Genomic DNA, 21,000 nt, shown 5'->3' with positions numbered 1-21,000 from the left:
ATCTGTAGTATCTAATTTGTTGACATATAATTTTTTCACAGTATTCTCTTGTTACCATGTTTTGTTTTTGTAAAGTGTTGTCTTCTGTTTTGTTCCTGAATTTAGTAACTCAAGTTTTCTCTCCTTTTGCCTTGAATGGTCTAGATAAGGATTTATCAATTCTATTAATCTTTTAAAAAATAAATTAAAAAAAAAAACTTTCCTCATTTTTCTAGTTTCTATTAACTTTACTTCTACCCTAATTATGTAATCTCTCTGCTTTGGGTTTAGTTTGTTCTTCTCTTTTTAGTTTCTTCAGAAAGTCAGGCTGCTGATTTGAGACTTTCTCTTTTAATGTAGGCATTTACAGGCGTAAATTCCCTCTAAGCACTGCTTTAACTGCATCTCATGCTGCTGCTGCTGCTAAGTCGCTTCAGTTGTGTCCATCTCTGTGCGACCCCATAGACGGCAGCCCACCAGGCTCCGCCGCCCCTGGGATTCTCCAGGCAAGAACACTGGAGTGGGTTGCCATTGCCTTCTCCGTGCTGCATCTCATAGATTTTCACATATTGTGATTTTGTTTTCATTAATCTCAAAGTGTTTTTAAACTTTCCTTGTAATTTCTTTTTGACTCATTTATTGTTTAGAAGTGTTACTTAATTTCCACAAATTTCTGAATTTCCAAAATTTCCTTCTGTTATTGATTTCCAATTTCATTATATTGCAGTCAGAGAACATACTTTGCATGACTTTTAAATGCATTGAGACTTATTTTATTGCATAAAATATGGTGTATGCTGGGGAGTGTCTGATGTACGCTTGAAAATTATGTATATTCTACTGTTTGGTGGAGTGTTCTGTAGATGCCTGTTTTGTCTAGTTGGTTTATAGTGTTGTTCAAATCTTCTGTTTATTTCTTGACTCTCCGCTATTCTACCATTATTAAAAGTGGAGTGCTAAAGTCTCCAAATATTATTGTTGAATTGTCTATTTCTTCCTTTAATTATGTCAGTTTTTTTTTTTTTTAGTATTTTGGGGCTTTGTTGGTAAGTGGATAAAATGTGTTTAAAGTTGTTATATCTTCTTAGTGAGTTGACCCTTTTATCATTATAAAATGTCTTTCTTTGTCTCTAATAACAGTTTTTGTCTTAAAGTCTAATTTTGTTTGATATTAGTATGGCTATTCCATCTCTCTTTTGGTGACTATTTTCATGGTGTATCTTCTTTCATCTTTTACTTCCAACCTACTTGTGTCTTTGAATCTGAAGTGTGTCTCTAGTGGGTATCACATAAGGATCATGTTGTTTTATCTGTAATGCAATCTCTGCTTTTGTTGGAATGTTTGGTCTATTTATATTTAGTGTAATTCCATTTATGTTTCCCTGTTTTGTAACATTACAAATGTTTTTGTTGTTTTCTTGTTTCTCCATGTGGATTCAGTTACTGTTACTTCATTCAGCCTGAAGGACTTCCTTTACTATTTCTTATAGGGCAGGTCTGCTAGTGACACATTCTGTCAGTTTTTGTTTAACTGGAAATGTCTTCATTTTCTGTTCATTTCTGAAGGATAACTTTGCTGCATTCAAAATTCTTGGTTGACAATCCTTCTTTCAGTGCTTTGAATACTCCCTCTGGCCTCCATGGTTTCTGATGAGAAATCAGTGTCCAGTCTTTTGGGGAGTCCTTACATATCATACACTGCTTTTTTTCTTGTGGTTTTCAAGAGTCTCCATCTTTGGCTTCCAAGAGTTTGATGATGGTGTGTCTGAATATGAGTTTGTCCTTTTTTTACTTCATCAAACTTCTTAGATGTATAGATTCATGTTTTTCATCAAATTGGGAAAGTTTTGACAATTATTTCTTCAAATATTCTTTTTGTCCCTTTTTCCTCTCCTCATTTCTGGGACTCCCATTATATTCCTCAGACTGGATTATATCAATTGATCTATCTTCAAGTTGACTGATTATTTTTCCTGCCTGCTCAAAACTTTGTTGAGCCCCTCTAATAATTTTTAAATTTCAGTTATTATACTTTTCAACTTTTGATTTTCTATTTGTTTTTCTTTTCATACATTTCGTCACTTTACTAATATTCTCTATTTGGTGAGACATCATTCTCACACTTGCATTTAGCTCCTTGGACATGGTTTCCTTTAATTCTTTTAACATATTTAGAACATTTGATTTAAAGTCTTGGTTAGGGACTTCCCCGGTGGCCCAGTGGTTAAGACTCCACATTTCCACTGCAGGGGGCAGGGGTTCAATCCATGGTTGGGGAGCTAAGATCTCACATACTTGGCAGTGTGTTAAAAACAGAAAACAAAAACCAAGAAACAAAACCTTGAATTGTGGTCTTGGTTAGATAAATCCAGTGTCTGGGCTTCTTCAGTGATAGTTTCTATTGACTGACCTATTTTTTTTCCTATGTATGACTCATATGTTCCTTTTCTGTGTTTGCTTTGTAGTTTTAAATTGAAACTGGGCATTTAAAATTATATAGCAATTCTGGAAATTAGATTCTCCCTCCTGCTCAGAGTTTGTTATTGTTTTTTGTGTCAATGGTTTTTTTTGTTTGTTTAGTGACTCTACTGAACTAATTCTGTGAAGTCTGTATCCTTTGTCATATGTAGGCCCTAAAGTCTCTGCTTGACTAGCTTAGTGGGAAGCTAATGACTATACAGAAATGTCCTTAACTGCCTAGAACCAACAGGTTACCAGTCTTTGCTGATGGACGGTGTGTGTGTGTTGGGGCATGTCGTTCAACTCTGCTTTAGCCCTTCAGTTCCTGCTTACACAGAGCCTCAAAGTTACCCCAAGGATGAGTATCAAGTAGAATGATAATTTTGAAAAACACAAATGTAAACCATTAATACATTTTCAGTCTGTTATCTATTATTATTCTCAGCCCAGATCATTTGCTCTTTGTAAGCACAGGAATTTTCTGACTTATAAACACATAACATATATAAACACTGAACTTACATACCTTATAGACCTCACAACCAAAGAGAAAAATAAAAGGGAGCTTTGAGCTTTTTGGAGAATCTATGGTTTCATAAGGAAAAGAAAAATAAGCTTCCAAAAAGCAGACATAGTCTTGGGTAGTATTTTTCAGCTGCCTGTATCAAAATTACTTGGGATGTTTGTTAAAAGTCAGGTTTGTGGCTCCGTCCCAAATCTTTTGATTCAGAATATCTTTGGTGAGGTCCAGGGTCTGCATGTTAAACTATCTCCCCCGGTGATTCTTATGAACACTAATGACTGAGAAACTATTTATGAGAGATGATTCTGTAGGTGCCTTCATGTCAGGGGCTAACTGGCTCATGATATTAACTGTGCTCAAATATTAATCTCCCTTTTCAATGTCTGATCTTTAAAAAAATTTCACTTTATTATTACATTTACTCCAAGTCTACCAATTAGAGATTTATTTGCATCTATGAGAATATTTTTTAACAGCTGCTTGAGTTAAAGGATTAACATTTACTCACAGCTCTTTAAAAATTAATCTAATCAGTTTGCATTTATCCAAACAATGGATCACGGTGATTTACAAGGAAACAACAAAGTTTTGTTATATTTTACTTTGAAAGGAAGATAGATACTTTTGTTGGATTCAGCAAATTTTAGGGGAAAAATAGGCCTGTGTTAATCTATGCAATAAAAGCATGGATTGGAAGGGAATATAGAAGTTGCTAGATAAAGTAGTAGGTATTTTCCCCTTTCAAAATATTATGCAAACAACCAGAAAAGGGAGGAAACACATTTCTTTCTCCTTTTAATATTACCCTTGCTTTTAGGACGTTGAATTCAGATCAATAAAATTTGTATTAAGGAATTACTTCAGCTACTCTAGGGCTAGTTAGGCTCTTGTGGGTTGTCTGGAGACCTAATTACCACTTAAACCATCATGTGGAAGATTCTTTATGGAAAAATGTCTTCTGGTTTACAAACAACACACTTCCTGATGTACTTTTTGATTATTTGAGAGTTTGAGGTTGGATCAAATTTGGATGCATGAGATTTATCTGTGTTAACATTCCAAGCTGATTTCTCCCAATCCTCTGTATACTTTTAGACCATGTCTCCTTGAGAAGTTTTGTGTTTAATTAACACAAATTCAATGTTGAAAAAAACAATTAAGGGAGTTTAGATTCTTATCAAATTTAATACATTCAAAGGTGGAAACATGATTTAAAAAATTATTTCATGTTTTGGGTTTTTACTGCTTTGACTTGTCTCTATTAATGAGAGTAATCAATAGACTCTTCTCCCTTGTCCCTTCAAGCCAGTTTAGGATGCATTACCCTGCCTTCAGTTTCCAGAATTCTATTACAAATGCACAAACTAGTAGCTCACATTTCTTATTTCCTTCAAGGTATTGCACAACGATGTACAGCCATCAAGTACCACTTTTCTCAGCCAATCCGCTTACGAAACATCCCTTTCAATTTGACCAAGACAATCCAGCAAGATGAATGGCACCTGCTTCGTGAGTATTTCCGGGAAAGGGTCAGAGAGGAAGCGGTGTCTTTCTGAACAAAAAGTATTCCCATCAGCCGTTTCAGATCTGGACTGAAAGATGCTGTGCTGATCCTGCGTGGGCCTCTGGGCCCCATCTGACTTGGGCAGAGACTCAGAGGGTCATCTCACCATGCCGAGGTCACAGCTTGTTTGCAGATCAGACATGTGAGAGTGAGGCGTGGGGTTCTGGGAGACAGTGCAGTGAGCTTGTCTGTCCTGGTGGCATCTGTATACAAGCCACATCCTGGGTGTTTCCTTTACCAAGTCATGGGGTACAAGACCCTGATCTGGTAATTGTCTCAGTGAGCCCAGGAGATTATACCTTAGGTGCTCTTATTTTTGTTTTGTTTATCCAATATTCATTTTAGTTACCGTTTCTGTCTCAGACCTTGGTGTTTCTACTCAAATATCTTTATTGAGTGTATGTTATAATTTTCTCAGAAGGTGTCTGTTACCTCCACATCTTGATGGCAGGAACTCTTTTGTTACTGTCAGGAAAATGTGAAAGTCTAGAAAGGATCGTCAGCGTGACACCAAAGAAAACTGATATCTACCTGAAAACTATTGATTCGCGTTGCCTAGGGATAGCTAATACAGGAAAGTAAAAAAAAAAAAAAACTAGGCCTAATTCTTTTTAGTGTTTACCGCAGTCAGAGGTTGACATTGTCATTTCCAATGCAGTCAGTACAAGGACTTCAGTGATCTTGTTTGGTGACCAAAGTCACTACAAAGGCAGAGTTTCATTTTGCAAAGTAAAATCTCTCTGCAGAGCAAAGGGCTCTATTTTGAATCTCAAACACATAAATGGAAGCTCTTAAGATACTGCCCACAGCAGTGGTATAATATTATAGATATTGTGATCGGCACATTTAGAACTTGGAAAGTCCTTGGCTTAAATGTGGTTTATTTCTTAATAAACCTGAAAACTCCTGAAAATTATTTTTGGCTGGCTGATCTTAATGGTCATTTCTCAACAGACCTTAGTTAGAGCCTTATCTAAGTGTTCTTATAATTACTTTTGAGCATGTTTGGGGTTCTTTGCCTTAATCATCTATCCAGAAAGCCACATAGTCATTGGTTTTAGGTGAGAAAAGATCATTACTGGGTCCTGAAAAAGAACCTTATCTCTTTACTCTGAGTTTGTACCCTGTCACTGCCCAACAAGACCACATTGAGCACTGTCCTCCTAATCCTCTTTGAGGTTCTCATGGAAAGATGCTTTCAGCAGTCTCAGGCGTGGCTCTTTCCAAGACAGTCACACTTGGTGATCTGTACCATGTTTACCAGATAAGCTTAACATGTCTGGTACTAATGCGAATCCCAAGTGGATTATATCTGAACCTTGTGTGTATACATTTTAATGGCCATAGAAAATAAAACTTGAATCACAGGGAATTTAGGAGGTTGTGAGATTATGGTGGCTGAGCTATGATGATATTGAATGTCTCAAAATGACCTACACTGTAATATTAAACAGCCCCTTTAAATGAACTGTGTCTGTGACCCCTAGCTCTGTGATGTATACACTTTCTCTTCTAGGCTGCAATGCCCTGATTCAGTATAGATGCTCTGAGCTGGAAATAAGAAATTCTTTTGAAAGAAAGGGATGAACCATGTGTGACAAGGCCAAGACTGGAAGCTACCATAATTTACCCTGTATACACCACCCTGAGTTGCCCGGGAGCCACAGGAACACACAGTGAGGTGGTGTCTGCCTGGGCACCTTCGCAGAGCCGCCCACATTCATGCAGCAGGGTGTGCCTATTGTCTGGGCTCTGTATGTGCATAGGTGTGCATGATCCACCTTGCCCAGGACTGTTGACTGGTCTCAGGGTCAGCCTTATGTTTGGGATCTATTGCTTTAAGAGGGATCAGAGAAATTTAGCCACAATTTTTAAAAGTATCTGCATTCAAATTTAAAAAAGGAGAGAGGAAAATAGAAAAAGAAAATAACAGGAGGGTGGGCAATCAGAGTATTCAGTGTTCATTGCTCAGTCATGTCTGACTCTTTGCAACCATGTGGACTATAGCCCACCAAGTTCCCCCATCCATAGAATTCTCTAGGCAAGAATAGTGGAATGGGTTACTATTCCCTTGCCCAGAGCATCTTCCTGACCCAGGGATTGGACCTGCCTCTCCTGTATTGCAGGCAGATTCTTTACCATCTGAGCCACCAGGGAAGCCCAGGGCACCAAAGTACATGAAGTCAGTCCATCTCTTGGTTATGGCCCAGAAGGTGGGGAGGGGATGGGTTCCTGGCCCCGTGATCACAACCATTGGTGGTTTTGTGATAGACCAAACTTGACAGTTGCATATACAGTGGGCTTGGCCATGAAAACAGCCCTTCCTTAACCTGAGTACTTGGATGCGTGGGTTGTAGGACCTGTGTTTAAGGGGAGAGGGCCTTTATGAGCAGGTGTCTTATATGTGCATCTTGGGTCCCCTTTTAGGTACAACTGCTTTCACTTTCTCAAATTCTTTTTGAAAATAAGCAGGAGGAAATATAACTGAAAAATAAAATAATTGGCATCCTTGGTGTGCAGGTAAAACCATGTTTCACTGTAGCTGACTTTTTAGACTTTTTCCCCAAAGTCAAATTAATTACAGTCACTGCAGTTGGTGGTGACCTAGGTTTCTGTTGCTCTTTGAAGGATAATAAAGATCTTTTGCAGACCTTCTTCAGTTTGTTCAGTACAACCTTGTTTGTTTGCAAACAGACTCTTAGTTTGTTAAGTAACTCGTTATCTATAACCCTCATTTGCCCTGGTGTCCTCTGGTCTGTGTTCTACTTGGTATGGACTTTTCCATGGATTTAGAGAAGGCAGATGCTGATACCTCAATTCGTTATACCCGGTCTGTCCTCTTACTGAATACCTGGGAAGTTTATTTCCTAAATCACCTTGGCCCTATAGACACTATGCCTATCCATGCAACTTATTAATTTTCACAGTGTATACAGAGCTCTTCATTCTCTAATTTTCAATAACTCTCCTTCTTGTTATTTTGAATGTTTGTATTTGAGATTAGATTTAAGAAGAATCACTGCTGGCTTCCTGGGCATGGCTGTGGCTGTCCTGCTTTGTGGCTGCATTGTGGCCACGGTCAGCTTCTTCTGGGAGGAAAGCCTGACCCAGCATGTGGCTGGACTCCTTTTCCTCATGACAGGTACGTGGAGCACCTCTGACACCTTTCCCAGAAAAAGTGAAGGCTATTCTGCAGCATGTAGCTTCACTTTGTTATCTCTCTGTTAATTTTATTTTCACTTGTGAGAAAAGCAACCAAAAGGTTCTTTGGCTTTGGTAGGCAATACAGAATTTAAAGAAAATAGCAATGTTAAAAACACAGTCCTGATTTCCCTATTGTGGTGCATTGCAAGATTAGATGGAGATGTCTTGGGTTTAATCTCCGAATGAGGCAGATCTGATTTTTCTGTCCCATTCTTTCATATTGCCCCCTAGCTCTGATGTGGACTCTTAGCAAAAGTGGACCATTGGTTCTCAGGAACCCTCCAGCAGAGGATGATAGCTCAGCACAGCCCATGCCTCTGGGCAGAAGGTCAGCTCAGTCCATCCTTAGTGATGGAGTCCCTGGTGTCATTTTTATGCACAAAAACACATTCATTCATTTATTTCTACAGATATTTTTTGAGGACTTACTGTGGGCCAGGCACTGCTTTACATACTAAAGACACACAGAGATTAAGGCAATAAAATCCTTCCCATTTCTGTTGTGAGGAGACACAAATGATCATTTATGACAGCCATAAAAGCTGTGAGAAAGAGAAACGAGTTGGCCTAGGGGACCCTATTCTAAATGGGGAGTGTGCTGTGGGCAGAGGAAGGCACAATGCCAAGCCCCAAGGAGGGCTGGGTTGATGCTTGTGTTTTGAGCTACAGAGAGACCAGTGTGGCCGGAGATCAAGGAGGGGAGGGACAGCATCCTGTGAGGCAGAGAAGCGGGCAGTGGCTTGGATTTTAATCCAAGGGTGATGGAAGTCACCAGAAGGTTTTAAACTGAGCAGTGACTTCATTTTAAAGCAGGAGGTTGGGTGGGAAGTGTGTGGAGACACAGCTGGTCTTACCGATTAGCAGGTGAAGGACATTTTTACCTAAGAAGGAGTCAAAAGAGCTGAATTGAAGGCTGAAATTGAACGTGGCTCTGGGGAAAAAAATCTTTCCTCCTGCTGCTTCTCAGGACATGAGTGTGATAGTGATGAGTGAGTGCCAAGTTAGCAGTCTCACCCAAGTACACTTAGCATTGGGGCGCTATTACTCTAGATGTGCAGGCACTTTGAATAAGCTTATTTTTGCTTCTCTGGAGTCCTGTTACTCAAGTGAGCATGACTGGGTTTTCTGACACTTCTCACTGTCACGGCCACTTACTCAAGCCGGTGTTAACTGGAGGCAGCAGCACCCCTCGGTGGTTGGCACTATCTTCTCTGTCTTTCGTGACTGACAGGTAAATGGTCAACCAGTCAGCCCGCCTAACCCAGTTCTGCCACAGAGGCCCTTCCTTCTAAGTTCTGTGTGAGGCTGTAACTGGCAGTGATCTGGAATCTGGATGATCACTGTGAACAGAGCACTTAGAAGCCACCTGGGTCCTGAAAAATTCTTAGCAGAACATCAACTTTTCCAAATTTGGGGGATTACACAGAGACTGAAGGACTGTAGCCCTGGGAGGCTAAAAATCTCCCTTTTCTTCCCTTCCTTTATTAGCTGAGGCCTCATTTTTCAAACTCTTGTCCTCATAGACATCAAAGTACAGATTCACTACCCCCAGCCCTGAAAAGGCCCCACGTTGTATCCTTAGGAAAATGAAAGGGGCTAAGGGTCAGACAAAAGCCTCAGTAGTATTAGTTTTTAAAGGACACTTTTAATGTGGGTAATGCATGGATAATTTAGGATGCTCTTAGATATAAAACAATTGTTGGCATAAAAATAAATCATAGGGCCATAAAAGCCAGCCTCATTGAGCATTCCTTGGGAGGCGGAAGGGCTTGTTTAGTTTTAAATGAGAGGAGGTGGGAGTTCAGTCTTGGGTCGCTAGGAGCAGAATTAGGAACAGAGTTTCTTGAGCCAGGCCCACCTGCCTCCACTCAACCCTCAACTGAATGTGTAACTTCGGGCCAGACTGACTCAGGGCTCAGCAGGATTTATCATTCAAAGTCCCTGTGCAATTGTTAAACAAAAAAGAATAAGCAGAACAATAGCCACCATAGCAAAACCCCACTGCAACCCCCCTCCAAAATCCCAAACTTGTGAACTTGAAGTTTGATGACCAGTCCCGGAGGATAAACAGACACCACATAACACTGTTTGGCTTTTTTGTTTTTGATTTTGATTGTCCAAACAACATTTTTTTTTGGACTAAAGGGAAAATCCACTTATAGATGTCACCATCTGAAAAATTAGGTTGTTAAAATATTTTCCTTATCCTAAACCAAGTCTTGCCCACATCTTTGTCTCATGAAAACAAAAGTAAACAAAGGGGAGAGAAGTGGCTGTGGCTGTAAAAGGGTAGATAATTCAGGGCATTCTCATGATGGAAATGCCCTGTATCTGGACCATGAAAGTGGTCACATAATCTGCACACATGGTGACATTCCGTGGAACTAAGTGTGCACACACACAAGTGAGTGTATAAAAATGGTGAAATCTGAATAAGGTGGATGGATTGTATCATTGTCAGTTTCCTGGTTGTGCTATTATCCTAAAGTCATATAAGACATTATTGTTTGGGGAAATTGAGTGATGGGTAATGTAGGATCTTGCCTACACACAAGTTATTTTTTAATTGGGTTATAATTACAATGTTGTATTAATTTCTGCTGTACAACATGAATCAGTTGTAAGTGTACATGTGTCTCCTCTTGAGCCTCCTTCCCACTCATCCTCCATCCTACTCACCATTTTTACTTCTTTCAACTGCATTTGAGTCTACAGTTATTTCAGAAGAGAAAGTTTAAAGAAAAAAAGAAGAAAAATGTTTGCAACCTTCATCATTTGGGAAGTATTTTGTTTTCTAGGCTTCCATTTAACATTCTACCAAATCCATTCCCCATGTCCCTATATTGTTCTGTGTTCCTTTTTTAATCAATTTTAATAGCTGCATTTTCTTCCATGGAGGGGATTTGCTGTGCTGTAGTCCTGTACTATGGGATTTAGGGAGGTTTGTTTCATTTTTGCTACTACAAATAATACCTTTCCATTTCCTTGTAAACACTGAGATAGCTGTGTTAATCTGCTGCGTGAGATAAATTAGCTATAGGACCTTTCCATGTAGCAGCAGCAGATGAGAGCAAATAAGGGTTAAAAGAATTGATTTTAATTAAGCAGAAATGTCTTCGGCAGTCCTAGTCAGCGTCACTCCCACCGATTTTTGATGCTAATCTTAGCCTCTTCTAAGGCGCTGGCATCTTCACTCTACCTGAATTTATTAGTCAAACCTTCAATGAAGATCCTCAGTGATGTGACAGTTAAGATGTTAAAATGGAAACTTGGAAACAATCTCTCCTTCTGCCGTACTGCATACAGACAGCTCTTGATTACCCACATGTGGAACAGCAGGGTTGTAACTGTCACTTATCCTAATTCCCTTGGGGCTCTCAAGCAGTCCGCCAGCAGGGCCAAGGGCACAGGGCCCCAGATAAAACCTTCTGACTTCATGTCCTCTGGGTTACACACCCTGTCACTGAGGCGTATCCAGAGGACAAAGGAAATAAGACTAATGACCCAGGGTGGGGGGCTGCCCTTGACCAGACAGCACTGTCTTTGGGCACTGCTAGTGAGTATGTGCCTCAGCTTCAAGTGATGCTTTCATTAGATCAGCATTGTGATAGAATGATGATTATCATTTGTTAGACATATAAATCACCCCATTCCAGTACTCTTGCCTGGAAAATCCCATGGACGGAGGAGCCTGGTAGGCTGCAGTCCATGGGATCACAAGGAGTCGGACACGACTGAGCGACTTCACTTTCACTTTTCACTTTCAGGCATTGAGAAGGAAATGGCAACCCACTCCAGTGTTCTTGCCTGGAGAATCCCAGGGACGGGGGAGCCTGGTGGGCTGCCGTCTCTGGGGTCGCACAGAGTCGGACACGACTGAAGCGACTTAGCAGCAGCAGCAGCAGCAGCAGACATATAAATATTTTCAAAAGTTAATTTATTCAATGCAAATATTTTGGGGCCTCCATTCCCCATCATAGGCTGTGCCAGGAGTGACCACTGCTAACAATACAGGGCTTTTGGGACAGCAGAGAAAGAAGAAACAGTCCAGGCCACCCCAGCCAAGTTCCAGGATGGGTAACACCCACATTAGGCAATCCATTGTTTTGCTTCAATACATTCAATTTTTGTTTTTTTAAAAGGCCTCCTCTTTAGATGTATTGACTTATCTAGGGTATCTATTGATTATTTCCTAAAACTATAGGTTCTTAATGCTATATCTGAAACTCTTGGCGCCAGGTGCACTTTGGAATTCAGGATTTTAAAAATATATATTTTTTAGATTTTTAGAAAGGTAATATAGTGCATGTATTCTGTATTATCTAACACCCTAAGCAGGGTCTAAAATCAAATACATTAACATTTTTGCAGCCAAACATATGAATATTCACACTAGGCAAGATCAATAAGGACTGTCAATAGCCTTGTGTCACATCAGACCAAGATTTGCTGGTCAATTACACTGCTGCAATCTCTCAGAAGACAATTGCATGCTTTCTGGGTTTAGTAGTTACAGCCTGTGGATCATGTATTTGACTTTTTCAAGAAGTGTCATCTGTCTCTGTTAGTCCTGCCCAGTCATTTAGTTAAGGCAACTTAGCAATCGCTCTTTGAGTAATCTGTGTGAAAAGTAGCATGAAGCTTTTTGTGTGTGTGTGCAATTGCAGAGACCAGAATGATGGGCAGGCCATCTTTTGAAGGAATGGGGGAAAAAAAAAAATCAATGTTTATGCCTTTGGGTGTTGCAGCTACGTTATTTATCAAACAGGCTAACCAGGATGAAGCAACTTCCGCTCTCTTCTGCCTTTCAAGCACATCAAAGGAGGATGGTGAGAAGAGTGGGCCCAGTTACCCTAATTATACTGTACCAGCTGGCCATGGGCACTGAGAAGAGTTTAGGGAAGGAAATTAGGTTGATGATCTGAGATGCAGCATAAATTCACTTCTTTCCTGATCTGAAAATATCCCTTCCAGTCTTGTAATTCTGTGATTTCACCGTATCTTCTAATTAAGAATTTTGGCAGAAAACCTTTTAATATTTTATAAGAAAAGTAACTGCCTACAGGGCTCTTCAGAACCAGTAATTATTCACCCTTTTGATGATGCTACCAGCAATAGCCAGGACAGAGGCTTGGGACTTATAAACTCCTTTCCCTTGGCACCACTAGCTGGGCTGAAAAGTGTCAGTGGTTGCCCCAGGGAGCTCCTGGTTGGTCAGGAGAGAGGAGAAAATGAAGGAAAAGTCTAAGAGAAGAAGAAAGAGAGGTGACCTCTCTCCTCGTGGATTTTTAAAAAGGATCATTTGATTTAGAACTTTGAAATGCAAGGTTGGTACCTTATCTTTCCATGCCCTCATCCCGTATCTTGCATTAACTAAGTTGCTACTGACAAAAAGGCAACATTATCTGAAATAACTTGCTACCTAGATAAACCTTGCATGCTAAGTCGCTTCAGTTATGTCTGACTCTTTGTGACCCCATGGACTGTGACCCGCTAGGCTCCTCTGTCCATGGGATTTTTCCAGGCAAGAATACTGGAGTTGGTTGCCATTTCCTTTTCCAAGGTAAATCTTACAGAAGGCAGTTTGGAATGAATTGGTTCTTAGGTGTGTAGAACTCACTGCATTGCAGAACTCAGTTTTGTTCAGCAGGTTTTGCTGACTCCCATATCCTCTGTGCTGTTAGGCCCCATGTGGAACTGACAGGAAGTCTGGGGTGGGGAGGGGTCTCTACTCCTTTTCGCTGAGATGCGTGCTTGGAAGTGAATGGAAAGAACATTTGGGGTTCATGATCACATTAGTGTCAAGAAAATGATAGCTGTGACCATTAAGAACTCATTCAACTCAGCTACCTCTATGATAATCAGAACTGGGTCTGGAACCTAGGAGGGGCTTACAAATAATTCTTTTTTATTTTTTGGCTACGCCTCACAGCTTGTGGTAATTTAGTTCCCTGACCAGGGACCTGTGTCCTTGGCAGTGGGAGTGCAGAGTCCTAACCACTGGACCTCCAGGGAATTCCACTTATAAATAACTCTTGAGCAACTGAGTGAAAGTGAAAGAAAGTGAAAGTTGCTCAATCCTGTCGGACTCTTTGAGGCACCATGGACTATGCTGCTGCTGCTGCTAAGTCGCTTCAGTCGAGTCCGACTCTGTGCGACCCCAGAGACGGCAGCCCACCAGGCTCTCCCGTCCCTGGGATTCTTCAGGCAAGAACACTGGAGTGGGTTGCCATTTCCTTCTCCAATGCATGAAAGTGAAAAGTGAAAGTGAAGTTGTTCAGTCGTGTCTGACTCTTAGCGACCCCGTGGACTGCAGCCTACCAGGCTCCTCCGTCCGTGGGATTTTCCAGGCAAGAGTACTGGAGTGGGGTGCCATTGCCTTTTCCATAGTCCATGCAATTCTCCAGGCCAGAATACTGGAATGGGTAGCCTTTCCCTTCTCCAGGGGATCTTCCCAACCCAGGGATCAAACTGAGTAAATAACTCTTAAAATAGTAAAGTTTTGCTTAGGCCTCAAAGGTTCGTCTAGTCAAGGCTATGGTTTTTCCTGTGGTCATGTATGGATGTGAGAGTTGGACTGTGAAGAAGGCTGAGCGCCGAAGAATTGATGCTTTTGAACTGTGGTGTTGGAGAAGACTCTTGAGAGTCCCTCGGACTGCAAGGAGATCCAACCAGTCCATTCTGAGGAGATCAGCCCTGGGATTTCTTTGGAAGGACTGATGTTAAAGCTGAAACTCCAGTACTTTGGCCACCTCATGCGAAGAGTTGACTCATTGGAAAAGACTCTGCTGCTGGGAGGGACTGGGGGCAGGAGGAGAAGGGGATGACAGAGGATGAGATGGCTGGATGGCATCACTGACTCGATGGATGTGAGTCTGAGTGAACTCCGGGAGTTGGTGATGGACAGGGAGGCCTGGCGTGCTGCGATTCATGGGGTCGCAAAGAGTCGGACACGACTGAGTGACTGATCTGATCTGATCTGATAAAAGGGATAGAAATGTACTTCATACATTGAACACATGCACACAATGTTATGGGCTGGATTGTGTGGCCCGCCTCCCATTCATATGTTGAAGTTCTAACTCCTAGAACCTCAGAGTGTGATTGTATTTAGAGGCAGGGTCTTTAAAGAGGTAATTAAATCTAAATGAGGTCATTAGGGTGGGCCCTAATCCAAGGTGATTCGTGTCCTTATAAAAAAGAAGAAATTTGGACTCAAATAGTTATCAGGGGAAGGACGTGTGAATGCACAGGGAGAAGACCACCAGCTTTAAGCCAAGGAGAGAGACCTTGCAAGAAACTCACCCTTCTAGGACCTTGATCTCAGACTTCTAGCCTCCAGAACTGTGATAAAATAAATTTCTGTTATTTTAGCCATCCAGACTGCTGCTACTTTCTTAAGGCAACCCAGGCAACTAACACACATGAAGACTATAAGACATGTGTAGGGAAATAAAATAGAATTCAACAGGGTCAAAACTGACCAAGACTACTAATCTAGCTGCACCAAAAATGTTTTCGTCCTTTAAACACTTTTCCTTAGCGTCTTTGAAGTTAGAAGGGTTTTTCTTTCTTCTTCTTATATCTTGAATGGAGTAGGCCTCTTTTCCAAAAGCTGGTTTCAAGCACTGGAAACACTGCTTTGTCTCCTGTCCCTGCATTTCTTTGTAATAATCAGAAACAGTGCTGCCCAGCCCATGAATAAGAGCTGTGGCAGCTATGTGCGTGCAAACTTCCTTAGAGCTGTGAGGGTCCAGAAAGGGGAAATTCCTAGATATGCTCTTTGGCTCATCTTTACTTTTCTCTCACTCAGAACCACTTCAAGAGCATCTTGGAGGGAGAAAACAACGTCCCCAGAAGAGCAGCCTCTGGGGACAGTTGTGGGGAGGGGGAGGGGTAGATATCAGACATATTTATGGGCTCATGGAGTCTCTTCTACCCCATCCCAGCTGAGAGAGTAAAGGCAGAAGGAAATAAAGCAGGTTTTCATCAAGGTTTGGTGATGTCCTATTCCAGAAAGAACTTAAGTGGCACAGAGATGTGTATATTTCAAGATAAGATAAATAAAAATAAGAAATACAAATAAGACAAAGAAGCAGTCATGTTTGCGAGGCAAGATGGATCCAAGGTAGCCAAAAAGCATCCCATGAATTTGCCAGTTTTTGCTCCTGGGTGTGGGGTGTGGGTACAAATGTATACCTTTTAGGGGAGTTTCAGCTCTCTGGCAACTTGGTGGGGGGAAAAAAAAAACTATTATTAGTGATATCATTCACAGTGTCCATGAGGTAAGCACAAACTAAGTGCCCTGGGCATGACACTCAGGGCAGAGAGAGATTAAATCCTCAGGTTACAATCTTTTTCTATTCAGTATGAGCTGGTGTTGTTACGCTGAAATTCATTTCACTCAATAGATGACCAGCCCAAGTTTCGATGCATGAAGCAGGGTACTTAAAGCTGGTGCATTGGGACAACCCAGAGAGATGGGATGGGGAGGGAGGCGGGAGGGGGGCTCAGGATGGGGAGTGGGGGACACATGTACACCCATGGCTAATTCATGTCAATGTATGGCAAAAACCATCACGATATTGTATTATGTGCATTTTCTAATTGTTGTACAGTCATTGTTTATATAATAAAATGAGGAGAAACCAAGGAAAAAAAAATTCATTTCACTCAAAGCAGTTTTGGGTGTTGGCAGGGGAGAGATGCCAATAAAATCTAAGTTTAGTATAAAATCAAAAGGAGTACGTGCAGAAAGAAAAATTCATGACTCTTTCGATTTTTATTTAGCTGTATAATACTGAGTACTAGATTCACTAGGAAATTTTGGGAAATGGCCTGGCTCTATGCTATATTGTGGAATAATACAGTCTCTGAAAATTGGCACAGGGAGGGACTTCAGGAACCAAGCCCTTATTTTCTTTCCTAGACGAAACTCAGAGAGGTTAGGTAATTTCAAGGTCACACAGTGATTAGTAGCAGAGCTGGGGACCAGAATACATATTATTTGCATCCCAGCCCAATGCATTTGAACATCAAAGGCTGCTTAAGAGTCTTAGTTTGAACTCATACTTTCTGAGGTCATTAAAAATATGTTACTTGTAAAAAGCTTCACTTTCAAGCACTCAGCTGTGTGCAGACAGATAAATGCAGATTAGAGTTGGTTCTCCTGTGAGCAGGTTACTGTTCTATTTTTAGTATTTTACCTGTTGATACTCTAGAGATCAAATTCTTCTGCCTATTGTTCTATTACCAGCACTCATTAGACCGGCCTTGTTACATATAAAACATTGTCTTTGTTTTGCTGCCAGTGAAAACATTCATGTAGATGCAAGAACATTTGCTCTTTACATGGTTTGAAAAAAAGCAGAGTAGTATTCTGGTTTTAACTGGACCAATCCTTTATGAAAGACTTAGTTCCATCATGATCTTTCTTTAGAGAACTGAAAAAGCCATGTGTTTACCATAATAATTTGGAGCAAGAAGTCAGAAAACAAGATTTTATAAAACATAATTGCTTTAGAGTCTAAAAATATAATTATGCCAAGAGTAGGAGATATCAAATCACCTCAGATCAAGTGTCCTTTTCATTTAAAACATTTCTAAATGCACATTTGGAAAAGGATTCAGGCAATGTATCCTTATGCGATTTAAGTGCAGACAAATTCTATCACTTAAAAATGTCATTAAGGGGAAAAAAGGAGGCATTAAGGTGATCTTTCTTTCCTCCTGGCTGCTGCCTGTTCTGAGTTTGTTTTCTTCTGGTGTTTCTGATCCCCAAAGCTCTATTAAAAAGGGATATAGCGGTCTGTTACTTTTCACCTTCTCTTTACAGTTCCAAACCTGTCTCCGAATCCTATGGAGATGCTGCAGAGATCCCTAAGGTTACCAAAGCAATTTTCCAGCAAATGGATATAACCTCCTTTGTACACAAGGATAAACCAAAATACTAAAAACAGATATGTAGGACTCAGAACAGAACGAAACATTCTGATACTTGACTGGATTTTTGTATTTATTACCCACCTTCAGCTCGGCAACTGCCTTATTGCAATCCCATGCCTACCAAAAAGGAGCATCCTTGGGGTTCACTGTGGTGAAATAGAACCATCTACATCCATGAGTACTAAGAATCCTGTCTTTTGGGCTTTTGCAGCATTTTTATCAGAATGCTGATTTTAGTGTTCTGAAAGGACAATTGTATATAACATGTTGACATGAACAAATTAAATTGTTCATTTTCCTTCAGTTCAGTTCAGTTGCTCAGTCGTGTCCAACTCTTTGCGACCCCATAAATTGCAGCACGCCAGTCCTCCCTGTCCATCACCAACTCCCAGAGTTTACTCAAACTCACGTCCATCGAGTCAGTGATGCCATCCAGCCATCTCATCCTCTGTCGTCCCCTTCTCCTCCTGCCCCCAATCCCCCCCAGCATCAGGGTCTTTTCCAATGAATCAACTCTTCGCATGAGGTGGCCAAAGTACTGGAGTTTCAGCTTTAGCATCATTCCTTCCAAAGAACACCCAGGACTGATCTCCTTTAGGGTGGACTTGTTGGATCTCCTTGCAGTCCAAGGGACTCTCATTTTCCTTAAGCCACCCAAATTACCTGCATTCTGAGCGGTTGAGTTATAGATCTCCTATATATGATGTCAGCTATTTTACATCAACTCCAGCTTCTTGGATTTAATTTATATTATTTTAAATTTTTGTATCCATTCATTAAAAAAAAAAAAGATTTTTGAAACCCTAGAACGTGCCAAGCTCTGTGCCTTAAAAGAAACTTGTAAAAATTAATTTGAGATATTATTCACAGACAACCAGATACATTTCAAGGATAATGTTAATTGAAAAAGAAAGACTTGGTATGACTGCAGCTCTCTAAAAATGCATCAACTCAGGTATAGAACAAAAGGAAATGAGACTTGGGACTTCCCTGATGGTCCAGGGGTTAAGAATCTGCCTGCCAATGCAGGGGACACAGGTTCAATCCCTGGTCCAGGAAGATCCCACATTCCTTGGAGCCTCTAAACTCGAGTACCACATCTACAAATCTGGCACCCTAGAGCCCAATCACCACAACTAGGGAGCAGCCCTTGCTCACTGCAGTTAGAGAAAGCGTGCACACAGCAAAGAAAATCCAGTGCAGCCAAAAATAAAATAAACAAAAATAATAAAAAGGAAATGAAAATTGTTTGTATTAGGGTTGAGTGATTATAGAAGATTTTTTCCTTAAAAATAATCAAAATTTCTAAGTTTTTAAGAAGAAAAAAATTCATATATACATACCATTTAATTTAGATAATTCTGAATAATTCAAGTTACCAGAATTTCCTGCATCTTTTTTTTTCATTCCTGTGTCTCCAGAACCTAGCATACAGTCTGGCACATAAAGGTTTTGCCAATGTTTGTTGAATGAAGTAATTCAAGTGAAAGAATTGTGGATCTTTTATTAATTTGGACTCATCATCTCATTTGTTGATCTGATGTTCACAAAGGCCTGTCTGGCATTTGCCTGTAGCCGGCAAAACAGTAACGGATCACTCTGCTCTCTTTGTATTATTTATAGGAATATTTTGCACCATCTCCCTCTGCACTTACGCTGCCAGCATCTCCTATGATTTGAACCGGCTCCCGAAGCTAATTTATAGCCTGCCTGATGATGTGGAACACGGCTACAGCTGGTCTATCTTTTGTGCCTGGTGCAGTTTAGGCTTTATTGTGGCAGCTGGAGGTCTCTGCATTGCTTACCCGTTTATCAGCCGGACCAAGATAGCACATCTAAAGTCTGGCAGGGACTCCACGGTATGACTGTCCACACTCAAGTTCACTGCTTGGTGGCCCCGTCCACAGTGCGGACGACTCTTGAAGGGGACGGAGCAGAGTTTGAGTCAGGATCCCAAGCACAAATACCGTCTTTTACATTCCAGTCTGTTGCCTGCCAGCCCCTTGTGGATGACTGATATCTAATCATGCAAAACCTCCATACTTTTCTAAGGACAAGACTACTGTGGATTCAAGTGCTTTAATGACTATTTATGCTTTGACTATGAGGAGTTAGGGAACAGTGCCATGGAACATTTCTCGGTTTAGAAAGAGAGGAAACTGCAATGGAAAAATTTGTACGATTGCCACTTATTTCAGAAAGTTTGTATATAACAATTACCCGAGAGTCATTTCTATTTGCAAAAGGATTCATAACAAAGCGAGTATAATTTTCTTGTTGTTGTACCATGCTTGTTAAATTTTCATGCTGCACCTTCAGAACTTGTCCTAATGGTGTCTTGTTGTGTCAGCTCCAAATATTTGTGCATTATTTGTTGATGTTTTTTGTTACAGGAAGATTCTTCTGTTGCCTTATTTATTTTTAATTGAAGTCTCTTCTCCTCCTTTGTACTGGAATCGAAATCATAAGAGAAACAGGCCAACCGTGGAAGAGCTACCCTGTAATACTGTGCAGTATTGTTTGAAGTCCTGTCTGTTGTTCAACCTGTCTCTTCATGTTAACCGGATCTCTGCATTAAATGACTGCCTCCTTGTTAATCTGGGTGTGTTCTTCTGTCTTTCAGCCATGGCAGTAGGTCTCCCTAGCCATTTGGACAGGTGAGAACTCTTGTTTTTCACAGACTTGTTTCATTTCAGTGAGGTTGGTCATTTTTATTTATCTTTTGTGGCACCCACACATATGCTATTGACAAAAGATATCATGTTTCAAGCTTCTTTTAAAACCTCACTGAAGTATTTTGAGTTTTCTTCTCTCCCTCTTCCTCTCTGTGTGCGGTCTGCCTGGTACGTAGCCAGTGATAAGGATTTACAGTTTCTGGCCTTATCCTTGGACCTCCTAAGCCAATGGGTTTCAACCTTGGCTGCACAGCAGAATCACCTGCTTAATCATCTTCACTTGTACCTAAACTGTGCCCTGTCCCAGAGCAATTATCATAGAATATCTGCAGCTGGGCCTCGGCTTGAATAATTTTGGAAAAGAAACACCTCAGGTATGACGTGCAGCTGTGATAAAGAGTCACTGTACTGCGTCAGAGCTGTGGTTATCTCCTTAATAGCTAACATTCATTTAGCACGTACTGTGTGCCAGTAACTGGACTGTTTTTTCCAGGTATAATTTCATTCAAATCCTCTCAAAAGCTCTATCAGGTAGTGTTAGGCAGCACCCTGCAAGCCTTGTGGATGACCAGCCTCAAGACGGAAGAAAGAGCCCAGAGACAGCGACAGAGAGACATCAGCAGTTTATTGGACATGAAATCTTACACATC

At 40.8% G+C, this 21,000-nt stretch overlaps 1 protein-coding gene across 5 annotated transcripts in view; it reads left to right on the top strand.

Moving 5' to 3' along the window:
• Positions 1-20,272, top strand: part of TMEM178A (transmembrane protein 178A) — a 103,650-nt gene extending 83,378 nt beyond the window's left edge. For 4 of the 5 annotated variants that reach the window (XM_086327356.1, XM_086327355.1, XM_086327354.1 and 1 more), the window contains exons 2-4: positions 4,358-4,471; positions 7,531-7,668; positions 19,299-20,272. In XM_086327356.1, the coding sequence (XP_086183482.1) occupies positions 7,563-7,668; positions 19,299-19,540 (348 nt within the window). In that variant the 5' untranslated portion in view covers positions 4,358-4,471; positions 7,531-7,562 and the 3' untranslated portion in view covers positions 19,541-20,272. Of the gene's footprint in view, positions 1-4,357; positions 4,472-7,530; positions 7,669-12,498; positions 12,633-19,298 lie in introns of those variants that run through there. The other variant, XM_086327352.1, reaches the window with a different exon arrangement.
• Positions 20,273-21,000: the final 728 nt, after the last annotated feature.

Source organism: Bos grunniens, chromosome 11 (genome assembly GCF_055505025.1).
Source record: "Bos grunniens cultivar Pamir isolate PY7600 chromosome 11, Bosgru_T2T1.0, whole genome shotgun sequence".
Lineage (NCBI taxonomy): Eukaryota > Metazoa > Chordata > Mammalia > Artiodactyla > Bovidae > Bos > Bos grunniens.
The sequence above is the reverse complement of the archived record's forward strand: the minus strand, read 5'-3'. Positions and strand labels throughout refer to the sequence as shown.